Here is a 23060-nt window from a genome sequence, read left to right on the forward strand (position 1 = left end):
CAACTTTCAGTACACAATCTGATACACAACACTGCATAATTTAAAAGGTGCTGCACACTGCAGAAATAAAGGCATACTAGAGAATGGGTGTGGGGGTGAACTATCAAAACTGCTAAGAACAAAACAGCACCATGGAAAGTGTTTAATTCCAAAGAATGTAGGAAAATGAAAAAAATGAATGGATGAAATGGGCAAGCTACTGCATTTCAACTCTTTGTTGCATTTTGTCCAGTACACTGCATTTCAACTCTTTGTTGCATTTTGTCCAGTACACTGCATTTCAACTCTTTGTTGCATTTTGTCCAGTACACTGCATTTCAACTCTGTGTTGCATTTTGTCCAGTATACTGCACAATCAATTAAGTCGTCCAAACGGTGTAGTTTTTTTGTTTTGTTTTTTTTGTTTGTTTTTTTTCAGTTTTAATATTAAGATGTGTTTGCAAAATGTTAATAATAATCACCTTTACCTTTTTAAAACATTATTAATTTATTTTTTGACCAATTTTGATCAGGTTTGCTGTTTTAGTTTTAAAGTTTGCAACATAGGCTTAAAAGGTGTGCAAAATAGACGAACGACAAGCAAACTAGTTACGCTAAAACAAGCTTACAACTGCTAAAATACACATAATTAAAAATTCTAAATGTAAACTAACAGTTAGGTTATTATTATTATTATGACAGCAGTTTCACCAAAAGTAATCTTAAACCGTATACATGGTTATTAGAATATAAGGATTTTTATCCATCCTTTGTGCACTTCCCAAACCCTTAAAGATTGTTGGTACCAAAATACAAGTACAAAAGAAAGAAACTGCAATTACCAATGGCAATGTCGTCTATGAAAAAACGAAGAGTGAATTTAAATGAAACCAATATCATCAAAAAGTATACAAAGTGCATGTCTTCTTAAATTCCTAAAAGAAAACATAGAAGAACACATATGTCTGCTGAAGGAATATATCTACACAAGCCCAAGACATAGTGGATTCCAAAAACACCAACATATTTACAAGAAAAATCCCATTGGAGTTTTAAGAATGAAAAAAAATAATAATTACACTTGAATGTATTTCCTATTGTATAACAAAGAACACAATTGTATGGAACAGATTGCTACTAAATCCCAGTACCTTTGAGTAATATATGCACAGTTGTTTTTTATTTCAGTGAACACTATGTATTGGTATAATGTAAGAAATGTAAGTCGCCCTGGATAAGGGCGCCTGCTAAGAAATGAATAATAATAATAATAATAATAATAATAATAATAATAATAATAATAATAATAATAATAAATAATAATAATAATAATAATAATAATAATAATAATAATACAAATTATATCTCACCACAATACATCAAACCATTTGTTGCAACATTCCAAAACAAGAGTTTGTTTTCAAAAATGGTATTATTTACATACACTTTCATTTAAATATTCTTACCTGAACCTTTTCCAATGTAAAGGGAAACTGTGAAACTTTTCTCGACACTGGGTTAAAACTGATAACAACCATGAGCATTGACAACCAGTCTTTTTAAGTATAAGGTTTCTGGAGCAACTGTTATACCCTGGTGTGTTGTTTGCACAGTGTTCTGCTAACTCTAGCAACTGTAAACAGTTTCTACAACACTGAGACTGGCTGTGCTATTTTATGATGATGAGTGAAATGTTTGGATTGGTGATTTATGGCCTACATTCATAAAGTTTCTTATAAGATATAGATTTTGCTGGTCAATGCAAGCGAGCTGTCGAGCTAGGTTCTTACTTAATATGGTGTTTTTGCTCATTTGACATAAAACAATCCATAAACCTCTAGGGGGCTAAGCAGGCCCTGGACCCCAACTTAATGGGGAGCAGTGGAATGCATGGGCAAATGTAATAAGTCCAAAGTTTTGTTTTAGAATTAGAGGTAGCTAAATGAAAAGGATAATTTAGGGACTTAAATGATTTAACGACCAAGCGTTTTTCACCAACATATTTACTACTTCTACATGATGTTTGTTAGTCCTTTTATACTGTAACCAAACATTTACATAACAACATTTTCTTTCTTTTTATTTGTCTAGTAGTTCATTAACCAATGCGTTCATTAGGGGTCGCGGCAGCTGAGTTCGACTGGATCAAGGTAATCTCGGTGTTGAAGATTGATAAATTCTGTTCTACCCAATCTTCTGTTAATAAAAGAAATACCTATGTGTGTTAGTCTACAGACCCTTGTGATTCAAGTACTGTCAGCTACCCATCTCCTTCAAATCTTCTTCACAATAAACACAAGCTTGCTCATCACACAAACCTAGTAATTTACCTCAATATAAGATTATAAGACTTTTGTGATCAAATAAACAGGTGTGCTATTTAGTCTTAATAACTCAAGTAACTTGACATCTCAAAAAAAAATCTTATTTCTGTCACAGAGCTGAAATACACAAATTGACCAGGTATTAATGACATCCATTGCCTATAATATCACCTTGTTTGCAAGTATAAGGACATCTGAGTGTAACACATTAACAGAGAACTTGCCAAGCCACTTATGTCTTATTAAACTGTGTCAATGCCACACTGATCATTCAGTCAAGCAACATAATATGATTGTTGTAGTTGACCAGTGATGATGAAGGACACTGTGAATTGGACCCGGGAACCAGGTCAGTCAGAATGAAGTTACAAAAATAATGGTATGGTTTTTATTTACAGTGTCCAAATAAAAACAAAAATAAATAAATACAAAAAAAATAAACAAATAAGTGTATATATACATATATATATATATATATATAATTTATTTATTAGCAGACACCCTTACCCAGGGCGACTTACAGTTGTATACAAAAAATACATCAAGAATTACAGTTCGATTTATATACAAAGTCATATCCTTCCCCTTTCCCCTTTCCTATCCCCCTTCTCTTCCCCCTTACCCCTTACCCTTTCCCTTTTCCCTTCCATTTTCTTCACCATTCCCATCCCTTTCCCCTTCCCCATTCCCCTCCTCTTCTCTTCACCTTTCCCTTCCCTATTCCCTCCCCCATTCCCCTCCCCTTCTCTTCCCCTTTCCCTCCCCCTTCCCCATTCCCTTTCCCATTCCCATCCCTTTCCCCTTCCCCATTCCCCTCCCCTTCTCTTCCACTTTCCCTCCCCCTTTCCCATTCCCATCCCTTTCCCCTTCCCCATTCCCCTCCTCTTCTCTTCACCTTTCCCTTCCCCATTCCCTTCCCCATTCCCCTCCCCTTCTCTTCCCCTTTCCCTCCCCCTTTCCCATTCCCATCCCTTTCCCCTTCCCCATTCCCCTCCTCTTCTCTTCACCTTTCCCTTCCTCATTCCCCTCCTCTTCTCTTCACCTTTCCCTTCCCCATTCCCTTCCCCATTCCCCTCCCCTTCTCTTCCCCTTTCCCTCCCCCTTTCCCATTCCCATCCCTTTCCCCTTCCCCATTCCCCTCCTCTTCTCTTCACCTTTCCCTTCCTCATTCCCCTCCTCTTCTCTTCACCTTTCCCTTCCCCATTCCCTTCCCCATTCCCCTCCCCTTCTCTTCCCCTTTCCCTCCCCCTTTCCCATTCCCATCCCTTTCCCCTTCCCCATTCCCCTCCTCTTCTCTTCCCCTTTCCCTTCCCCATTCCCCTCCCCTTCTCTCCCCCTTTCCCTCCCCCTTTCCCATTCCCATCCCTTTCCCCTTCCCCATTCCCCTCCTCTTCTCTTCACCTTTCCCTTCCTCATTCCCCTCCTCTTCTCTTCACCTTTCCCTTCCCCATTCCCTTCCCCTTTCCCCTCCCCTTCTCTTCCCCTTTCCCTCCCCCTTTCCCATTCCCATCCCTTTCCCCTTCCCCATTCCCCTCCTCTTCTCTTCACCTTTCCCTTCCCCATTCCCTTCCCCATTCCCCTCCCCTTCTCTTCCCCTTTCCCTCCCCCTTTCCCATTCCCATCCCTTTCCCCTTCCCCATTCCCCTCCTCTTCTCTTCACCTTTCCCTTCCCTATTCCCTTCCCCATTCCCCTCCCCTTCTCTTCCCCTTTCCCTCCCCCTTCCCCATTCCCTTTCCCATTCCCATCCCTTTCCCCTTCCCCATTCCCCTCCCCTTCTCTTCCACTTTCCCTCCCCCTTTCCCATTCCCATCCCTTTCCCCTTCCCCATTCCCCTCCTCTTCTCTTCACCTTTCCCTTCCCCATTCCCTTCCCCATTCCCCTCCCCTTCTCTTCCCCTTTCCCTCCCCCTTTCCCATTCCCATCCCTTTCCCCTTCCCCATTCCCCTCCTCTTCTCTTCACCTTTCCCTTCCTCATTCCCCTCCTCTTCTCTTCACCTTTCCCTTCCCCATTCCCTTCCCCATTCCCCTCCCCTTCTCTTCCCCTTTCCCTCCCCCTTTCCCATTCCCATCCCTTTCCCCTTCCCCATTCCCCTCCTCTTCTCTTCCCCTTTCCCTTCCCCATTCCCCTCCCCTTCTCTCCCCCTTTCCCTCCCCCTTTCCCATTCCCATCCCTTTCCCCTTCCCCATTCCCCTCCTCTTCTCTTCACCTTTCCCTTCCTCATTCCCCTCCTCTTCTCTTCACCTTTCCCTTCCCCATTCCCTTCCCCATTCCCCTCCCCTTCTCTTCCCCTTTCCCTCCCCCTTTCCCATTCCCATCCCTTTCCCCTTCCCCATTCCCCTCCCCTTCTCTTCACCTTTCCCTTCCCCATTCCCTTCCCCATTCCCCTCCCCTTCTCTTCCCCTTTCCCTCCCCCTTTCCCATTCCCATCCCTTTCCCCTTCCCCATTCCCCTCCTCTTCTCTTCCCCTTTCCCTTCCCCATTCCCCTCCCCTTCTCTCCCCCTTTCCCTCCCCCTTCCCCATTCCCATCCCTTTCCCCTTCCCCATTCCTCTTCCCTTGCTGCTGCTGTCCTCCTCCTATGCTACCCAAGCACAACTAAATTCCAAGCACAGTCCCTTTTTATTCTTCCAATCTCTGCCTCCCTAATCAGTGATAGACCTATCACTAGTTGCCAGGTGCATGACCTTGTATTGGATAAGGGAATATTGGAAGGCCGAACTTTACAACTAAATGTTACTGTCACAGACACAAACAAATGTTTCTATCTCTGAGTCATGCTGCAGTAAACCACCACCAAATAGTAAATAGTAGTTTTTGTATCTGTGTTTACCTTGAACAAACAAAAGAGGGTGAATTAGATTTGAGTACAGCAATGCAGCAACTGCTGATACTGAGTAATATACAGGTAATTAAAAAACTTAGGAATGCATTAATTACACCTTTAGAGCACACTGTTTGAAACAACATTTTTAATCTGAAAAACAAAATTAAATGTAAATGTTATAAATGTACTGCAATTACATTTGACTATTGATGGCACTGTGTTCTATGAAAAAATAGAACCAGAAGTTATTTTAAATAAAACTTATATCAACCATCGGCTTGATTACACCTTTTTAAAAACAAAAAATGCTATTTCAAACTGTGCCTTTCCAGGGTCATTTAATCCATTTTTTTTTTTTTAATTATTTAAATAAAAAGGTCCTAAATTGTATCACTTAGTTGTTTGGGTCTAGGTTTGTTAAAATGGGCAGCATCAACACTGTCAAGAAGAAGAAGAAGAAGAAGAAGAAGAAGAAGAAGAAGAATGTAGAGTAGAACGTGTGGTGTCCCGCCTACAGCTTGTTCAGAATACCGCTGCTAGAATTTGGCCTCTGTTCAATACATAATTGATTTTAAAATCTTATTATTGACCTATAAAGCCTTGAGTGGAGCAGCACCTAGCTATTTGCAGGAGCTACTGACCGTGTATCTCCCAAATCGCAACTCTTATATCACAGGAAACAGGGCTGCTCGTTGTTCCCAGGGTCAATAAAATCAATACGGGAGGTATTTTTAAGTCTAAACTTAAAACACATTTTTATAAAATAGCATTTTTATCTTAGTGGTTTTAGTGCAACATAATTTCTTTTAATGATTATTATTATTATTATTATTATTATTATTATTATTATTATTTGTATATTTTGTATTTTATTGTATTTTTATGTATTTATGTACAGTGCCTTGTGATACTTCGGTATGAAAGGTGCTATATAAATGAAATAAATAAATAAATAAATAAATAAATAAATAAATAGTATGTCATTCGTACACATTCATTCTGGAATCTGGTATTGATTGAAACAGAGCTTTTTCCAAAAGTAGTATGTTTTGTAAGCCACTTTGGCCAAGAATCAGAAAATGAAGCAAATCCTGAAGAAGGAAGCCACCTGGTGGTGGAAATGCAGTACAGCTTCTCTGAAGTAGAACAGTGAACAAGGCTATATGTATGCACAGCAAAACATGAGCTGTAGCAATGCCTAGTCTTTATTTGAATATCACGCTCCTACTTTATTGACCATTAGATTATTGGAACCTTATGTTTAAAATAATCATTCCCATTATCTCAATTGCATTGCTCTCAGTAATTTTGCAACACAGCAATTTTATTTAGCATGCATTATAACCATGGAATACAGTAGTATAATAAGAATGAATTCATTTAGGACACATACTTATTACAGTTCAAATTGTATTCAAATAAATAAATAAAAACACCAGTCCACCTAAAGTCCAAATATCTAATCCAAATTCAAAACATATTTGTTTCTTGTTATGGGGATTACAAGAAACATATAACTTGTAAGTAAGATCTATTTCAGACCCTTCAGTTACTTTCAATTCAAAACCCTTGCTCTACATGTGCTTCATGAGGCCATTTACAGTAATCACATCTGTGTTCAGGTTTAAACAAGAAAGGTCACTTGAAAAACTCAAATTCCCTTCACCCTGTGCTCTGTCTGACATTCTATTTCCTGCTCAGTAACCAAACATTTGCAATCACTGGCTTGTTAAGCAATCAGGATGACCTTTGCTGATAAACAGACTACATGTTTTGTGTAAACCTGCACCAGGTTGATGCAATGGACTACACTCAAAATAATAAATACATAATAAATAAATAAATAAAAACAGAAGTAGTTTCAAACCTTGAAATAGCTTGTATTGCTTTCAAATTCGATTTTTAAAATATAAAAACCTACATAAGGAACGGCAAATGTAAGATTTAAAGGATACTTTCTTTAGCTTTAAATCAAGTATAGTTTTGTAAACCCTGGACCCAAAGCAAAGGGGTGTTTATATTAGACTGATGCATAATAATGACAAAAAGTCCCTTTGCAGGTAATGCTCCCTTATTCTTCAGCAAATGCTTTGTTTTTTAAATTTAGCCCCTATAAGTAAATGAAAAACCAATGATATAATATAAAACTAGCAAAATGATTGTTTTAAGTTGTTTTTTGTTTGGGGACAGTTTGCTCTAGCTTCTAAAGCATGCCAAGCTACTTTACTTCATGTACATTCATTTGTGATGTGTTACTGAGGATTACTGACTGTATACAGTACATAGTAACAGCTAAAACATATATCATCATGTTGTAATTATACTGTCAATACAGTAACACTGAAACTCAGGGAAACTGGGATGTTTCCCAACAAATTGTCTTCCCAGATGCTATCTAATCAGGGTTGAAAAGGTTACATCAAATAGATATTGCGGTTTAAAAATAAAACCCACCACTCATCCAGTTTGCATACATCCTGTTATTGATGTCCCCCTGTATTCTATTTTGTTTCTCACTGACAATATATTCCTGTTTGTCCCGCACGACCCAAAGAGCTGCACCTGATCAAGGAACAAGGGGTGGGGGTGGGGGGGTCACAAACACTGAAAAACGAACAGATTCTGACAAGTAGTTTGCTCCTAACCCTGACATTTTGCCCTTGCTAACTTATTTTAGGATTTTTTAAATTGTATTTTTAGGAAGTCCTAGGACTGATACAAAATTGGAAACAGTGATGTGAATTTTTATAGAACACCGTTTCCCTTTATAAAGGATGTTCACAGCTAATCTGTCATCTATAGGGCAGACAGAGGGCATTGTGCCGAGGAACTGGGGACAGGTGGTCTTGGAATTTTTTCTCAATGTATATGTTCTAGTAAGAACACAGCTATAGACTTACTGTACAGTATTATTCATTCTCAGCGATAGACCTGTAATCTAACTCCATTAAATGAAATAACATAAAGCTGTGATTTTGAAAGTACACCCAAAATACTTTGGTTGTCTTGATGAAGACAGCAGGAGAACATGCATGTTCTGTTGCATAGTTGCTTAGCTTCAACTAAATTCACTTCAGATAATTAAAATGGTTGTCAAAATCAATAGTTAGGGTCACTGGAGAGCATAGCAATTATCTGTCAAGTGGTGAGTGTTGATATTCATTCCAGTACAATATATTTAAAAATCTATTAAATATCGGTAGTTGGGAATTGAATCTTGTATGGACATTTTTATAGGCTCTTTGTCAGCTGCTGATGAATTTAAATATATTGTATTGCACTTCTGTACTTACTTAGGAAATAAAAAAAAATAGCTTTTACAAAATTATGGCTCAAAGCATTTTTGTGATTCTGATAAATGTGAGTCAGGGATGATACATAACTGAAGCATGTCCCAGCTGTGGAAAATGATTTCCTGAAGTAATTTCTAAAGTAGCAGGGCCTTTGACTTCGGGGGTTAAAGATCCTCCAAGACACTTCCTCACTGACCAGACAGAGCAAGAGCCCATCCCGAGGAACACCACACAACAAGACGGGAAAGAGGCTTCCTGAGCATCCTGAGGAAAGGGTGATCTGTTCATGCATAACAAGCGTTGTAGTTGTGTTCAGTTTATAAGTAGATACTCCTTGAGCTGCGGATGTTCCCAGAGTCTTTTTTAAGTGGACAAATAGAAAACCTGTTCAGAACACTGTTAATGTCTGAGTAATTTACTTTTATTGATTTTAAAAGAAGGACATTTAAAAAAATGAATAATACAGTATGTTGCATTTATGTTGTCAACAGGGTATCGAGTAACTTGGGCCGCGGTGTATGATTCATCTCTCTGCTTCAGAGCCTGCCATCATCCCTAGCCAGTTTGATATTCCTTTCACAGCCTTACTGTTTTTGTACAGACCCCGTTTTCTCCATTATTATTGACAGAACTGAAAATGGCACCCCTAGTGCTAGAGCTTGCTTTTTCTGTCTTCCTTTGTAGTCGTAACATCTCGTAATAGATTTGTGAATGATTTTAAACTTCCTTTTTACATAATCTAAATTAGGGTGAGTGCAGGTTATTAAAGGAATTAGCCTACAGTAGGGTTAGGTTTATGGTTAAGTTAGAGTTAGGGTTAGGATTTGCATTTTTTAATATTCAGTTTCTTATTCAATATCCTTAACTGTTCAACATGTGTTGTGCATTATTTGCTATTAACGTTTCTGCTTCACTTTTCACCAGAAATGCTTTTGAAAGTAGAAAAAAAGTAAGGTGGGGAAGCATGGCAAATAATATAAGTAAAACAATGGCGGAGAATGATAGAGAACGCATTTAATAGCATATTGAACAGGTAAAAAATTAAGTATTAAGTATGTAGATGATACAAAGTATACCATTGACATGATACAACTCATAAGTGTGTGTCCAATTGACTTTTCTAGTAACATGGCACTTCATTCAGTGTTCATATGTGGTACAGCTGCAGTGATAAGCTGATCCCATACAAATAGCTGCCAACATAAATGAGGGATTTTGGAGTTAACTGTGAAATATGTAAGTGTAATATCTGAAATGCTAGCAATATCAGAAGGCCTTGCTCTCTAGTCAAGCATCCACACCCTTTTGTGACAGGGCTATTTATAAAATGCTGGGACCACTAGCCTGAATCAAAAGAAATATAAACAATTGAGTCACAACACTCATCAGAGATTTAGCTATAATATGATCTAAATATAGCACACACCCTGCAGTAATAGGATTTATTTAGCCTCTGCTATGAAAACGATCTGGTCTGTAAAGCCCTAAATTTACCTAGCATTAGTTGTCATCATATTTTGCAGCTCAAAACCAACTTCAGTCTAAACTTTCTAATGGTCTACAAAGCTCCATAATTATATATATATATATATATATATATATATATATATATATATATATATATATATACACACACACACACACACTTGAAACAGACTTTAAAGTTATAAGTGTAAAAAGTTGTCAGGATGTTAGCAATGAAAAGAAAAATGACAGGTAGGTTATTTAAACAGTTCTAGCAACATGTGGGGATGTGTAATGTTATATTTTTCAGAACCTTGCTACTTGCCCTTTTAAAGGTGTATAAACCTTATTTTAAATCCATCCTATAAAAAGACATATGAGGGCCACATTTTAGTTCCAATGCTGACACCTCTTACTAGTTTATTAGAAAACACAGGTTTGAAAGGAGGTATAACTGCAGTGTACAAAAATGAAAAAAAAAACTTTAAAAAGACAAAAACATTTTCCTTTTAATGTACACAAAAGGTTTAAATGGTAAAAAAAATGTGTTATTTAAGGGTGTTTCGGACAAATGTCCTTCTTCGAAAGAAAGGTAACAGTGCAGTAAACTCTGTGGATGACGTCACGATTATGTCAGAATACAATATTCATTCCAAAGTTCCTAGTTTAAGGATAAACTCAAGTTCTGAGCAGCATTCGTTCCATATACATAATTCATTTTACCAGAGTAACATGTTGTCAAATTAGATCAAATGTGTTTTAATGAATCTTATAGCCTCATTTCTATTAACATAATTGCTTCTTTCACTTTCTTCGCCTCACTTTCTTCACCTCTGACCTATAGTACTATTTACAAATGTATCCAATATCCAGTATACAGTATGACAAAAATGCTTAAAATATCCCGGAGTAAAGCACCCACGTATCAAGGGGTTTCATTAACATTCTGATCATTAAATGCTTTTTGTGACCGTCTGTAAACTCATTAGGCAATGAAACAAAGCAAAAATTGAATAAATACAACAGAGGAACAAAATCGGGACACTAAATTATTAATATAAATAAACCGTTTTTACACTACTCAGAGCTGCCTGGGCATACAATGAAGGGCACGCCACTGATTTGCACTCGTGCACACCGACGGCAATCAGGTGACATGGTCAGACCATGTCTTTTGAAACTTCTAAATTCTAGTCAAAGAGGTAGAGGGTGGGAAGTACCAGTACTCTCTGCGTTTAACTGTGTTGACACTGTCACATTGAAAGGAAATCTCTGGGCTCTTTCATCCAGAATTCTTTTTGAGAAACAAACAGGAACAGTATTTCTGTTAAGAAGTTTAATGGTTCTCAGAAATCCGATCAGGAGGGAAATATTTGAAATGTCCAGTATATATATATATATATATATATATATATATATATATATATATATATATATATATATATATATATATATATATATATATACTTTCTGTCCCTTGTACACTTTCATTCTAATATATTTTATATTTATATTATTAACTGACTATTTTTTATCCCAGAAACACCTCACCTGGAAGGACGACTGATGACCACTGAAACTTGCGATGCTGTGTCCTGTACTGTCCTGTATGCATGAGTTTATTCAACTGGACATCATGGATTGTAGTTTATTTATTTTTTCAATTGACTTGTGTTATAGATTGGTCAACAAATACAATTCCATTTAGAACCTATGGAATGATTTGGAATTATGTGAATGTCACAGGTGACATGTACTTAGCAAACCCTCATGGAGGAATCGACTGTCATATCGCTCAGCACATTTTGGAGATACTTGTGGAGTCAAGGCCAAGAATGCAGGCCGTCATCACAGCAATTGAAAACGGGGTGTCTCTATTTCATAGTTGTGCCAGTATACACATATACATGATATAGAGAGAGATACTACAACATGCCACCAAATATATTCATATAGCTCCTGGCAGTAGCTTTAAATACATTGCACTCATTGGGTTCAGTTAAAATGTATTTTATAGCTAGTAATTAAAATGATTGTCTAAAATGTAAAGAATTTAATGAAAAATAGCACCCTTATAGAAAGAAAAAGAATATATATTTTTGTTTTTGAGTCGGGATCCATGTTAGAATGAAAGTAACCAACAACACTATTGAGACGAAACAATGGGTTGACTTACAGTATGTTGTTGTACATTAAACTGATATTTATATTTAACTTGCTGATTTTCAAGCAAGGGTCATTTTACTGATTTGGTAAAAAGCAGTAGGTTGTGTTACAGATTATGAACCGTATGAAAACTTTTCTGTGTGACTTTTCTTTTTCTTATCAACAACACTTCAACAATATACATTAGTTGCTGTGGCGTTTTAAGTGTCAGCGCACATTTAAATTGTTTTGTAAAGAGTGACACATATAATTATTGTTGTCTGGTATGTTCAATGTAGGATAAGACAATATTAATTGTGTTTTTTTTAAATGTGACACACTGAACAAAAGTCACCCAGGAGTTAAATAAGAGACTGTGAAATACAATTGGCTAAAAAGAGGTTTGTGAAAACATACCTTTCACAAATTAGGACTGAAATTGGGATAGCAAATGTATGTATCTTACTGGCCTGGCACTGGTACCAAAGAAACAAGCCAGCATACAACTTCCAAGTATGGACAGTCTGATTCCTGTTATTATAAATATAGATCTTTGCTTAATGGTCTATGAGGAGATACATTTAGTAGTAGTATTTTAAGCCCATTGTTATTTGTATTCATGTTGCCATTTCACCCCCTGTGTTGATTGCTCCAATTCAGAGAAGAATACAAAGTAGGAGAGAACAAGACTCAAACCTCACAGAAAATCCCTCACACCTATGACAACCATTTCCTATCTTATACGGAGATGCACAAACCTTCAAAATTAAGATTGAATTATAACCTATGTAGAGCTATTACAGTGCAGTTAGAAGTGTTTCTGGCTCATAACGTTGATTTACACCTTGTAGGAGCAATTGCTGCACCCCGCTGTGAGATCATCTTCTCCAGTGCTAATGAGGGAAGCCACCTAACATTAATGCTGTTGACTGTTTCACCCCTGGAGCCTGCCAGCCCCCAGGCCATCATCAGCTCAGCTTAAGACCCACATTTACACCTATTGGGATTGTATGACTAAGCTTTGGTTTGGTGAAATAAATCAAGCAGTTACTTTAGATACACTGGTCACTATTCACAATACCTATATAATGAGTGATCATTACATTTTGAAAACGTGATTGTGAATGAAGTGAATAGCAATCACATGGAAAGTGGTGACAGGGTATATGAGAGGTGAATAAGGTGAGTCTACAATCACAGTGGGTGGCCTGGTTTAACAGTGGGACACAAGCAAAGACTAAATGATGAATAAGTTATCATTTCGTTTTGTTTTATTTGCCTTAGGACACCCCAGGAAACAAGATCTCAATTGATGTTTCATAATAAAAGCTTTTAAATAACAAATTAGAAAAAAATAGTTGTGATTCAAAAACACAATTGCAAATAAACACAGTACATTCCTGTTTTTTTTTGTTTGTTTATTTCTTTTTTTTTGTTTAAACTTACAGAATACATTTATATTTTACATTAAAGAAAACTTGAATTGTATTTATTATATGTTATAAAATGTTTGGTTATATTTTCTAGCACTAGCACAGCATGTAGTGTAATAAGAAGAGCACATACGATGATTAAACTTCACTTTTAGTTGTTTACCTTAAAATACTCCCACTAGAAATGCAGACAGCAAACATACTTGGTGCAATTTGTTTTGTCAATTAAGCAAAACAGATAACATTAACACATACTAGGATTCTCCACAGGTCCATCAGCATGAGCCTACACCATCATTTGCTTGAGGGATTTCTACTTCTTCTAGATGCAATTATAGAAATGAGCTCAAATGGCTCATTTCAAATGGCATGCACTGCAGTGTAGCAGGGATTTGAGACTACAATTAGGTAGCCATTAGTTATCAAAACGCAACATAAATCTGCTCGAAGCCTGATATTATCTCCCCATAGTTTCTAACCAATTAGACAAGATCTGCTTTCCTAGCCTGGGGTTGTGTGTGTGTGTGTGTGTGTGTAAGTTATCAACTGGGTGTTTGTTTAGGGATTAGCTATGCTGATTATGGGGCAATTACCTGGTTATACTAGAGTTGGTTCACTTATACAATAGACACGTTTAGCCCAATTTTTCTATCAAAATATAGTTACAATGTTATATATCATTGTCTTTTTAACCATTTGTTCTAATACAATTGGCCTTATGATTTAATTAAGTTGTCCAAAATAATTCAAAGAGATCATTTTTTCACTGGATCTATCTATCTCTGCTACTGATAGCTTCAGTGAGTCTTGATGCGCACACTTTGGGCATTAGTCACTGTCTTTCATTGTCGTGACATTGGGGTTATTATCATTGGATATTATACCATGATCAAATTAAAGTGGTCTGGAGCAATACTTTCTTACTACTGTATATTTCTGTCTTACTGCATATCTTTCTAACATTGTATTGAAGAGGTAAAACATTGGTACCTACAAAGACATTCTTCAATTTTGGTTAGGAATGACAATGCAGATTGTCATAAGTAATCATTATCCTCATTCTGCACATACTTGGCTAATTTCAGCTAACTTACCTAAAGTAACATTATTTAGTCCAAGATTGGTGAAGATCAGGCTAAAGTCAGCCAAATATGTGTCATTCTGTTTAAAAGAAAGTAAAAATAGCTGCTGTTTCTCCTCCAGTGCCAATATCAAACAGACACAATCAAGGATCATAGTCCTTCAGGAAAGGATGTGGAGTATTTACCTTAAGAAATGATTCCTGATAACAGAAAAATAATAAAACATTCAAGATGAACCTGGTAGACAAATATGTTTCTAAAACAGGTTTCCTCTGAACTACTAAAAACAGGATTGTTAGCTCCCTGGAATCAAGGTCAGGAACCTAATCAAAACAAAAAAAAAAAACACTTTTGAACTTCCTGGCAAGTTTGAAACCAGCCCAAGTCACCTATAGATAATTATCCAAATATTGCCTTTTTATAGTTAGTTTATCTATAGGTTATTCTAGTTTAAAACACCAGCAAATCACATTTAAGATAAACATACTGGTAACGCTTTATATTGCATGGCATAAATTAATATTATATAAATATGCAATTGCATATTAAATTAATGTTGAATTAATATTTAATAGATATGCAATTGATATTACATGTACATTCAATTATTCCTTGTTACTTTCCATTAACATTTAAGTCAGATTAACTGTATTTTCAAGTAAAAACATGTAAACAATGGGAAATTATTACATATTTTCAAGGGTAACAAAACATAATATAAATGGACATGATATGCAGTTACATTTAATCGACGTTTAGTTAACATTTAGCAAGAAACCAGCTATTGCATATTTATTAAATATTAATTTAACAATCAATTGCATATCTATTTAATATTAATTTATGCCACACAATAAAAAGCATTGCCAACATATTCTACCGTAACTGTTAAAATACAGTGGAAATACTGCAAGATAATAGGATTGGAATGTGTATTGTCCACCCTGAACCTTGGTAACTGTCTGCTGCTGCCTTCCCCCACTGTACAAAGCATTGGTCTACTGGACAGTAACCTCTCCCTTGATGCCCAAACCTCCTCGGTGGTCAAATCTTCCTTCTACCACCTTTGTAACATCTCAAAGGTCCGTTCCTACCTTTCCCTCCTGGATGCAGAGATACTCTGTCATGCATTTATCTCCTCTCGACTTGACTACTGCAACTCTCTCTATGGTGGTCTTCCGTCACGCGCCATAAACCGATTGCAGCTGGTTCAAAATGCCGCTGCTATGATCCTTACCAGATGTAAAAAACATGATCACATCACCCCCCGTCTTGCCCAACTGCACAGTTCAGGATTACTTTCAAAATCTCCTGCTTGCCTACAAGTCCCTTCAGCACACAGGTCGAGAGTATCTCTCCAGTCTGCTGACCTGCTATGTCCCTGCCTGCAAGCTGAGGTCCTATCACTCTGGCTTGCTTGTTCTACCCAAGCAAAAGTGCACCACACTTGGAGAGCGCTCTTTTAGCTTCATGGCTCAGACTCTTTGGAACTCTCTCCTAGCTTTACTGCGTGAAGCTCCCACAGTTGCTTGCTTCAAATCATCTCTCAGGACCCACTTGTTCTGTCTTGCTGTCCATGCTCTTGAAGCCTGATATCAGTTATTATCTGTTGTCTAACTTGCTATTTCAGATTTTCACTGTATCTGGTATGTTATGATTCTGTATGACACATGCATCCACAATGTTTAGAACTCACTTCCTAGCCTTGTCTTTATTATACTATGTCTTGAATTTCATTGTATTTATTGTATTGCATTGTTTTCACTGTTTAATGTATTATGTATTGTTTCTCACTATCTTGTAAAGCACTTTGTGATGGTGGTCCACTATGAAAGGCGCTATATAAAATAAATATTGATTGATGGATTGATTGTATTGGTAAAGGTTGTGATAATGCAGAAATGTGGCACATTATACCACAGTTTGTTTTTCATTCAGTTAGAGTTCTGTTACAAGATGCTTTAGGAACCTCGTTGCACTGAACTGAAGAAAGTGTTTTGCCTTAAGGCTCTCTATAATTCTATATATAATTCTATATGGATAAACAGTTACCTGAATTCCAGTAAATGTGCTTGAAATAGTGAGCCAGGTTTATCACAATAACAACATTAATTTCAATTAAAACCAAGTCATATTGTAATCCAATAGGCATTAATTCCAAATTCCATAGACTGGCTGCAAGGTCACAAACCAAGCTTACTATAGTGTTTATAAAGTTTGCAAAGTCTAAAGATCAATTCCCAACGTAAGTGGCCTCTACATAACAGATCTCTAGCCCTCTATTACAAAAAATGAAAGGTGGTGAAATCTGCATCAGATAATGTCAGTGGACATTGCGCCTAACAATAGCAGCGTTTTACTTTGTGGGGCTGTGTGAGGGACTGACATGCTTTTTCATAGGCTTGCTGTCATAAATTGGTCCAAGAATAAATAATGTGACTGACAATATAGGATGGTACAGTGATATGCTTTTAGATCGCATAACAAATTCCATTTGTGTACACGGTTTGTATATCTACCATAAGCTAAATAGTTATATCTTATTAAAGACTAGGCTACTGACAATATTTTGTAATAAATGTTATAGAATGTATAGGGGCTGTTGCTTTGGACTAGTAAATACTATCATTAAAGGAGTGCTGTCCTAGGCTTTAAAATCGATTTTCATTCCTTTTTTCATTTTGTTCTCTTTGGTCAGTTCACAACACAAACTGATGCTCAACCTAAATAACAATAAATAAATAAATGAAACTGTATACCTTAAAAAAACGAATTTCATATTTTTAGGTGAGAGAATATATATATATATATATATATATATATATATATATATATATATATATATATATATATAGATAGATAGATAGATAGATAGATAGATAGATAGATAGATAGATAGATAGATAGATAGATACATAGATAGATAGATAGATAGACAGATTAAAACATGCTAAAGGGTAAAGAAAATTAAAGGAAAATAAAGTAAATTACAGACAAGGCTACTGCTGCTGAAACAGTGAAACTTTTTAAGCGTGTCTAAATAAACTTTAAAAAATAAATAAATAAATAACACATGTAAAAACAAATAAATAAAAGAATGAAGACATACTTGCCTTATTAACTCTATATTGGCAACCACAGGATATATGCTGCATGATTTTTAATCATAATTCTTGTAAGTGTGTGTGTGGGTATATGTACACACTGACCTTGTTCAATATAGCTTCCAGAACATGAAGAACATGATGAACTGAATTTAAAAAAAGTACATTTTGTTTTCTGTTTATCATGAATGACTATATAGGTGAATTCGTACGTAGTAAAGTGTTAAAAAAAGCTACTGGTGATTTTGTTTAGGTGGTGTGCCAAACTCTATACAAGGGTTGACAGTAGTTTCTAGCAGGAACTTTATAATAAAATGTCATCAAACTTTGAGCCAAAACTCAGTAATTAAAAGAACAAACAGTTTCTGTATTACCTAAATATTAATTTCGTAAGTATATACAGTGCTGGATAGTATTTTCCTGACACGCACATCGCATTGAATGTTTAATTTCCATTGCAATTAACACCAGTGATCAGATATAAAATTTTTTAAAAAACAACAGTAAAAGAAACGCTAAGAAGTAACCAAATATTGTATTTGAAAACATGTTATTTCTTATCTGTGTTCACCAGATAAGAAAAAAAAAAAAAAAAAAAAACAGTTTCCAACAGAATGCATGCAAAATAAATTGTAATTTTAAACTGCAATAACAAGAAGCCCAAAAGTAAGCAGACATCGTAAAGTAATTCTACAATGCCTTGGAAAGGGACCAAGACTGGCGGCTCCTACTGGCAATCTCCACGGGGAAATGGTGCTGCCACCCTTTACATGAACAATACCCATATTCCCAAGACGATTCTCAGCAGAACAACTGTGCAGCAATTTTCTGCACTGATAAGCAGATGGGTTGAAAACAGGCTTCTGATCGTATGATGCAGTGCTCATTTATCAAACACTCATATCAGTATTTTCAATAGTAACGTTGAAGCGTTTCGAGTTGTCATTTAAATGTCATTTCTCTACTGTTAATCCACTGACTAACCTGAACACACCGTTCCGTACAGAACCACATCGTTCCTTAAGCCTTTCTATGGAACTTGTTGCCATTAATGTACTATGTAGAATCATTCTTATATACTAAGGTGTCTATAAAGGTGTATATAGATGGACCACATAAGGGGTAGAGATGTATTTAGATGGACGTTCTAAAATAGAGTTAAACTGCATTCTTACCCCTGGCTCTTTTTGTAAAGGCCATGCAATACATTGCTTTTTTCCAATGATCTGAAATAAGATATTTTTAAAATGATGTTGTACCACTATTTGTTTACAGTGGTTACAGTATGCAACTATTACATGTTTACTTAAGGGATTTCAGATTCTGGCAGCAGAACAATTAGGTTAGCGTTAAAGCATCTACCCACTTTAACGTTACACACTTTATTACCAATAAAATGAGACTTAGTGGAACGACATTTTCGAGTTTGTTATAAACCAGTGCCCCCACAGAATTTTTCTGAAATGACGCCCCTGGGCTTAATGAAGATTTATCAGACAATTTGAATGGTGTGCTTGGTACCCCATGAGCCCCATGACCCCCAAACTAGTTGTACTCTTGCTCGCTTCCCTTGCTAATCAATGAAAATTATAGATTTATTATTACTAACCCCTAGGTCACCATTCACTAATAATGACCTAACAGACCCAATATGTGGTTCATGGTACCAAACACACCATCCAATGCATGATTACAATCAAATCAGGTGGTTATTTTTGATCCTGGAGGTGAGATATAAGGATATAATTAATTATAGGCCTATTGAATTGATTAATTTTTGGTACAATAGATTTATGGCCTATTTTGTTGAATGATGAAGGGAAAGAATGTTTATAAAAACAATACTCTCTACTCTATTCCCATTCATTTGATTGTATTAACAACTTTTTTTTGTTTTATTTTTTTACTTTTTATTGCTATTATTCTCTTGCATAATAAAGAAAAAATCTGAATTAAATATGCCAACACCGGGAGACAACCGTCCATTTGTCAACCCTTAATTTATCACAAAAAAAAAAAAAAATACACGTTTTAACTGTGCTGCTACATTTCTTTCAGGGTAGCAGCTTGTGTATGCATGACATCTTCATAGACAGTTGTTAAAACACTAACAAGTCTAGAAACGTTTCAGGAATTTTAAACGGTTTTGTTCATTATTATTAATATGTGCTCAGTAGAAAATACTATATATGACCTCCTATATTTGAGGTAATGCTTTGTTAATATTGACCAACAGAGATTATAAGCAGATCATTGTGATGTTTAGTAATAATACATTATCCTAGTAACACTAAGATGCGTTTAGAATCTGTCCCATTCAATGTATGTCTAATACAGTTATACAGTGTTACGTTTTTTGTAGGAAGCTGGTAAGTCACATAACAGTTTTAGTGATTAACTAATTAAATTACTTAGACAAAGGTGTTACACTACATTCTTAATAACTAAAAATGTCTCCTTTTAAGCAATTACCTGTGCTGAGCATTGCCAAGAACATACTCAACCGGCTGCTATTTGTTTCATTTGAAGGACATTCCAAACAAAGAATAATTCATTTTATACTTAAATGTTGTATTTATTTTTTTTCAAAAGTGCAAAAGTACAAAACACCTTTATACAAGAATATTTACAAAAAGTTATCTTATAAATGTTACACCAAAAAGAAAAAATGCAAATGCAAGTTAAACTAAAAATACATTGATGAGGTATTGCTTTTCCCTTGAATTCTTGAACCCTTTATTTCAGAAATGCTGGTGATTTAATAAAGGACTCAAGTTCCAGACACAGTCACTTTATCTTCTTCTATACAATACCACATCATTCAATAATGTACATTTTATATAGTACCCATACATTTCTGTAATTCCACACTTCACTGTTTTAGCTTGTGGTTTGGGCCCATAAATAAATTACATGTAAATACCAAACAAATTTTGATTACTACTACCAACTAGATGGAGCAATACAGAAATGTCCTCATATAGGGTGGGTGACAATTTATAACAAATCCTGTACCCCTCAATACCTTTTATGCACTGCTGTAATTACAGTAATATACAGTCGTACTTGCATCGGAGAGAACTGAAGAAATTAGACTATTGTCAGTCGGAGGCATATTTGCTTCACATCCATTATAAGAAAGCCCTGCCATATCTGAGCGGGCGGCAGAGTTCAGGTACTGCTCAAATTCATTGCGATCCACGTCTCCCAAAAGATCTGACTGGTGCATGTGTTCTACATTGTCCACCTGGTGGGATTCGGGTGGAGGCGAGAGCTGTCCAGAGTGGGTTCCCTGTTGAGGTTTAGGGTTGGTGGGTGCACACAGCTGACTGTAATACATCGCCAGAGAGCCATGACATCCCATCAAACCCTGCAAAGAGCTGCCTTGACCTATGTGCTCTGCAGGGGGAAGAGGCCTGCAAAGCATAGGATTGGAATGGTGTTCCTGAGAGAGATACTCTGTGGTTTGGTGGTGGTAACTGTAAGGCATCATGTGGTAATCTTCTTGGGCATGCGATGGGAAAAATACAGCATCGTTCGCCACTACGTCCAGAGGCGATGTATCAGGAGTGGGTAAACTGTAAGAGTCTAAATGCCCCCCCATGCTTTGTGATTCCCGGTACTGGCTAAGTTGAGAGAAATGACTCTGGACTGGGTAACGGTGCTCATGGTAAGTAACATTAAGGTTGTCTACACAGACCCTGTCATCCTGCCCTAGAGCTGAAGCCTGCTGTTCAGTCACTCTGTGCACCAGAAAGCCAGATTCCATTCTCTTGATTCTTTTCACCTGCTTTCTCCTCCTGGGTCTGTATTTGTAGTTGGGGTGGTCTTGCATGTGCTGCACTCTGAGTCTCTCTGCCTCTTCCACAAACGGGCGCTTTTCAGTCACAGGCAATGCTTTCCAAGACTTACCTAAAGAAAAATGAGCCGATATTAGGTGTGGAAGTAATATTTCACAACATTGCAATACTACTTGCTGGAGAGACCCTTCTAATCTGCATACACGTTATTATAAATACAGTTTGTTAAAACCAGTACATGCTTTCTTTAGCAATCTTAATGTTTTTTTTTTGTTTGTTTTTTTTAAAAACTTGCATTGCAAAAGCACCCAAAACGAAGCAAAAAAACGTACAATAGTTGAAACTTTAAACAAATATCTCAAAATACTGTTTACTGTGCATCCGCTGTTTTAGAACTGTTAGTATTTAAACACGTTTATAATCTAAAAGCTATATGCTATATTCAGACTCACAAACAAAATAACTTACCAAGCATTTTGCTGAGTTCTGCATTGTGCAGATCTGGGTTTTGCTGTGCCAGACGCTTGCGTTCATCTTTTGCCCAGACCATAAACGCATTCATCGGTCGCCGTATCCGAGGTTCAGTCTTGCCTCTGTTCTGGTTTCCAGAGCTGGTAGAGCAGGCTTCACTTTTGATTTTCCCTTCCCCGAGAGGACTTAAGGGATCCGTCCACTGACAGTGTCCAATTCCAGGCATCATGATTGACATCGAACACCTTCCCTGGGTCTGATCGTCACTTGCATACCCAGCGTCAGGACTGCTCATTTCTATTCAATTTCTAAACACAGCAAATGTTTAAATTGCAACCTTATGGTGTAAAGGTTAAACTATCACACCACTAAAACGAAAAAAACAAACAGTATTAAAAAACTCTGCTGAGTTATTTGTATTTCGTTCAGCACTGTAATCAACTGGCTATAGCACTGTGCTGAAAGGGCCGGGACGTTGTTTTTAAACACACCACCACCCAATCACTACCGAGCAAGGCGAGGCTTGGAAGGCTAAGGTGTGAGTTACTGGTGAAACTCCGCCTGATTGCCATTTACTGGACGCCTACCCCCGGACCAAGCTAAGTCATTTCCAATTGAAACTTTTCATTTCACCAATACGTTTTTTTGTTTTTAATTATCATGAATAATATCTACATTACCTCTTTAACAATAGTCTAATAACTGTACCTACATGTTTTCTTTTTCTAAATGTTTTCGAAAAGAAACTCGTGCTGTTATAGGCTATGCATTATACTATCTTCTATGCAAACGAAACTGGACAACGTTGGACAGAAGACTCTGGTTTCACTGGTTTAATGCATTATTTAAATTCGATTATACTTTATAATTATTAAAAACTGAGGCTGCGCCGTTTACGCGTGTCAGTATAAATAACGTGGCCTATATTTTAACCCATAATTTAAAATATAGCTGATTTCAAATCCACATAATGGCTAAATGCTTACAAAATGTAATACATAATCCGGTTTAACATTTAAGAAACCTGTACTATTCCACGTTTAAATCCATAGAAACTCTTAATGCCACCCTAATGTCAATTTAACAATCAATCATGTTTATTCCCAACATTATACATTTCTTTATTAGATGTCATACAAG

General features: G+C 36.5%; 2 protein-coding genes across 2 annotated transcripts; both read right to left on the reverse strand.

The window, feature by feature from the left end:
• Positions 1 to 3735: 3735 nt before the first annotated feature.
• On the reverse strand, positions 3736 to 4179 carry LOC131736993 (uncharacterized). The gene has a single exon (XM_059023401.1). The coding sequence runs from the start codon at positions 4177 to 4179 to the stop codon at positions 3736 to 3738; it is 444 nt and encodes a 147-aa protein (XP_058879384.1).
• Positions 4180 to 20184: 16005 nt separating this feature from the next.
• Positions 20185 to 22361, reverse strand: LOC117399943 (transcription factor Sox-17-alpha-like). The gene is made up of 2 exons (XM_033999404.3): positions 21918 to 22361; positions 20185 to 21561 (listed from the first exon to the last, which is right to left on the reverse strand). The coding sequence occupies exons 1-2, from the start codon at positions 22213 to 22215 to the stop codon at positions 20678 to 20680; spliced, it is 1182 nt and encodes a 393-aa protein (XP_033855295.2). The 5' UTR covers positions 22216 to 22361; the 3' UTR covers positions 20185 to 20677.
• Between the last annotated feature and the right edge of the window lie 699 nt (positions 22362 to 23060).

Source organism: Acipenser ruthenus, chromosome 4 (genome assembly GCF_902713425.1).
Source record: "Acipenser ruthenus chromosome 4, fAciRut3.2 maternal haplotype, whole genome shotgun sequence".
NCBI lineage: Eukaryota > Metazoa > Chordata > Actinopteri > Acipenseriformes > Acipenseridae > Acipenser > Acipenser ruthenus.

Excerpts from the sequence above, each read along its gene's own strand:
- LOC131736993 (XM_059023401.1), bottom strand. The coding sequence starts at position 4,179 with ATGGGGAAGGGAATGGGGAAGGGAAAGGTGAAGAGAAGAGGAGGGGAA.
- LOC117399943 (XM_033999404.3), bottom strand. The coding sequence starts at position 22,215 with ATGAGCAGTCCTGACGCTGGGTATGCAAGTGACGATCAGACCCAGGGA. Across the intron at positions 21,562-21,917 it reads AGAACTCAGCAAAATGCTTG|GTAAGTCTTGGAAAGCATTG; the intron begins GTAAGTTATTTT and ends ATTTTTCTTTAG.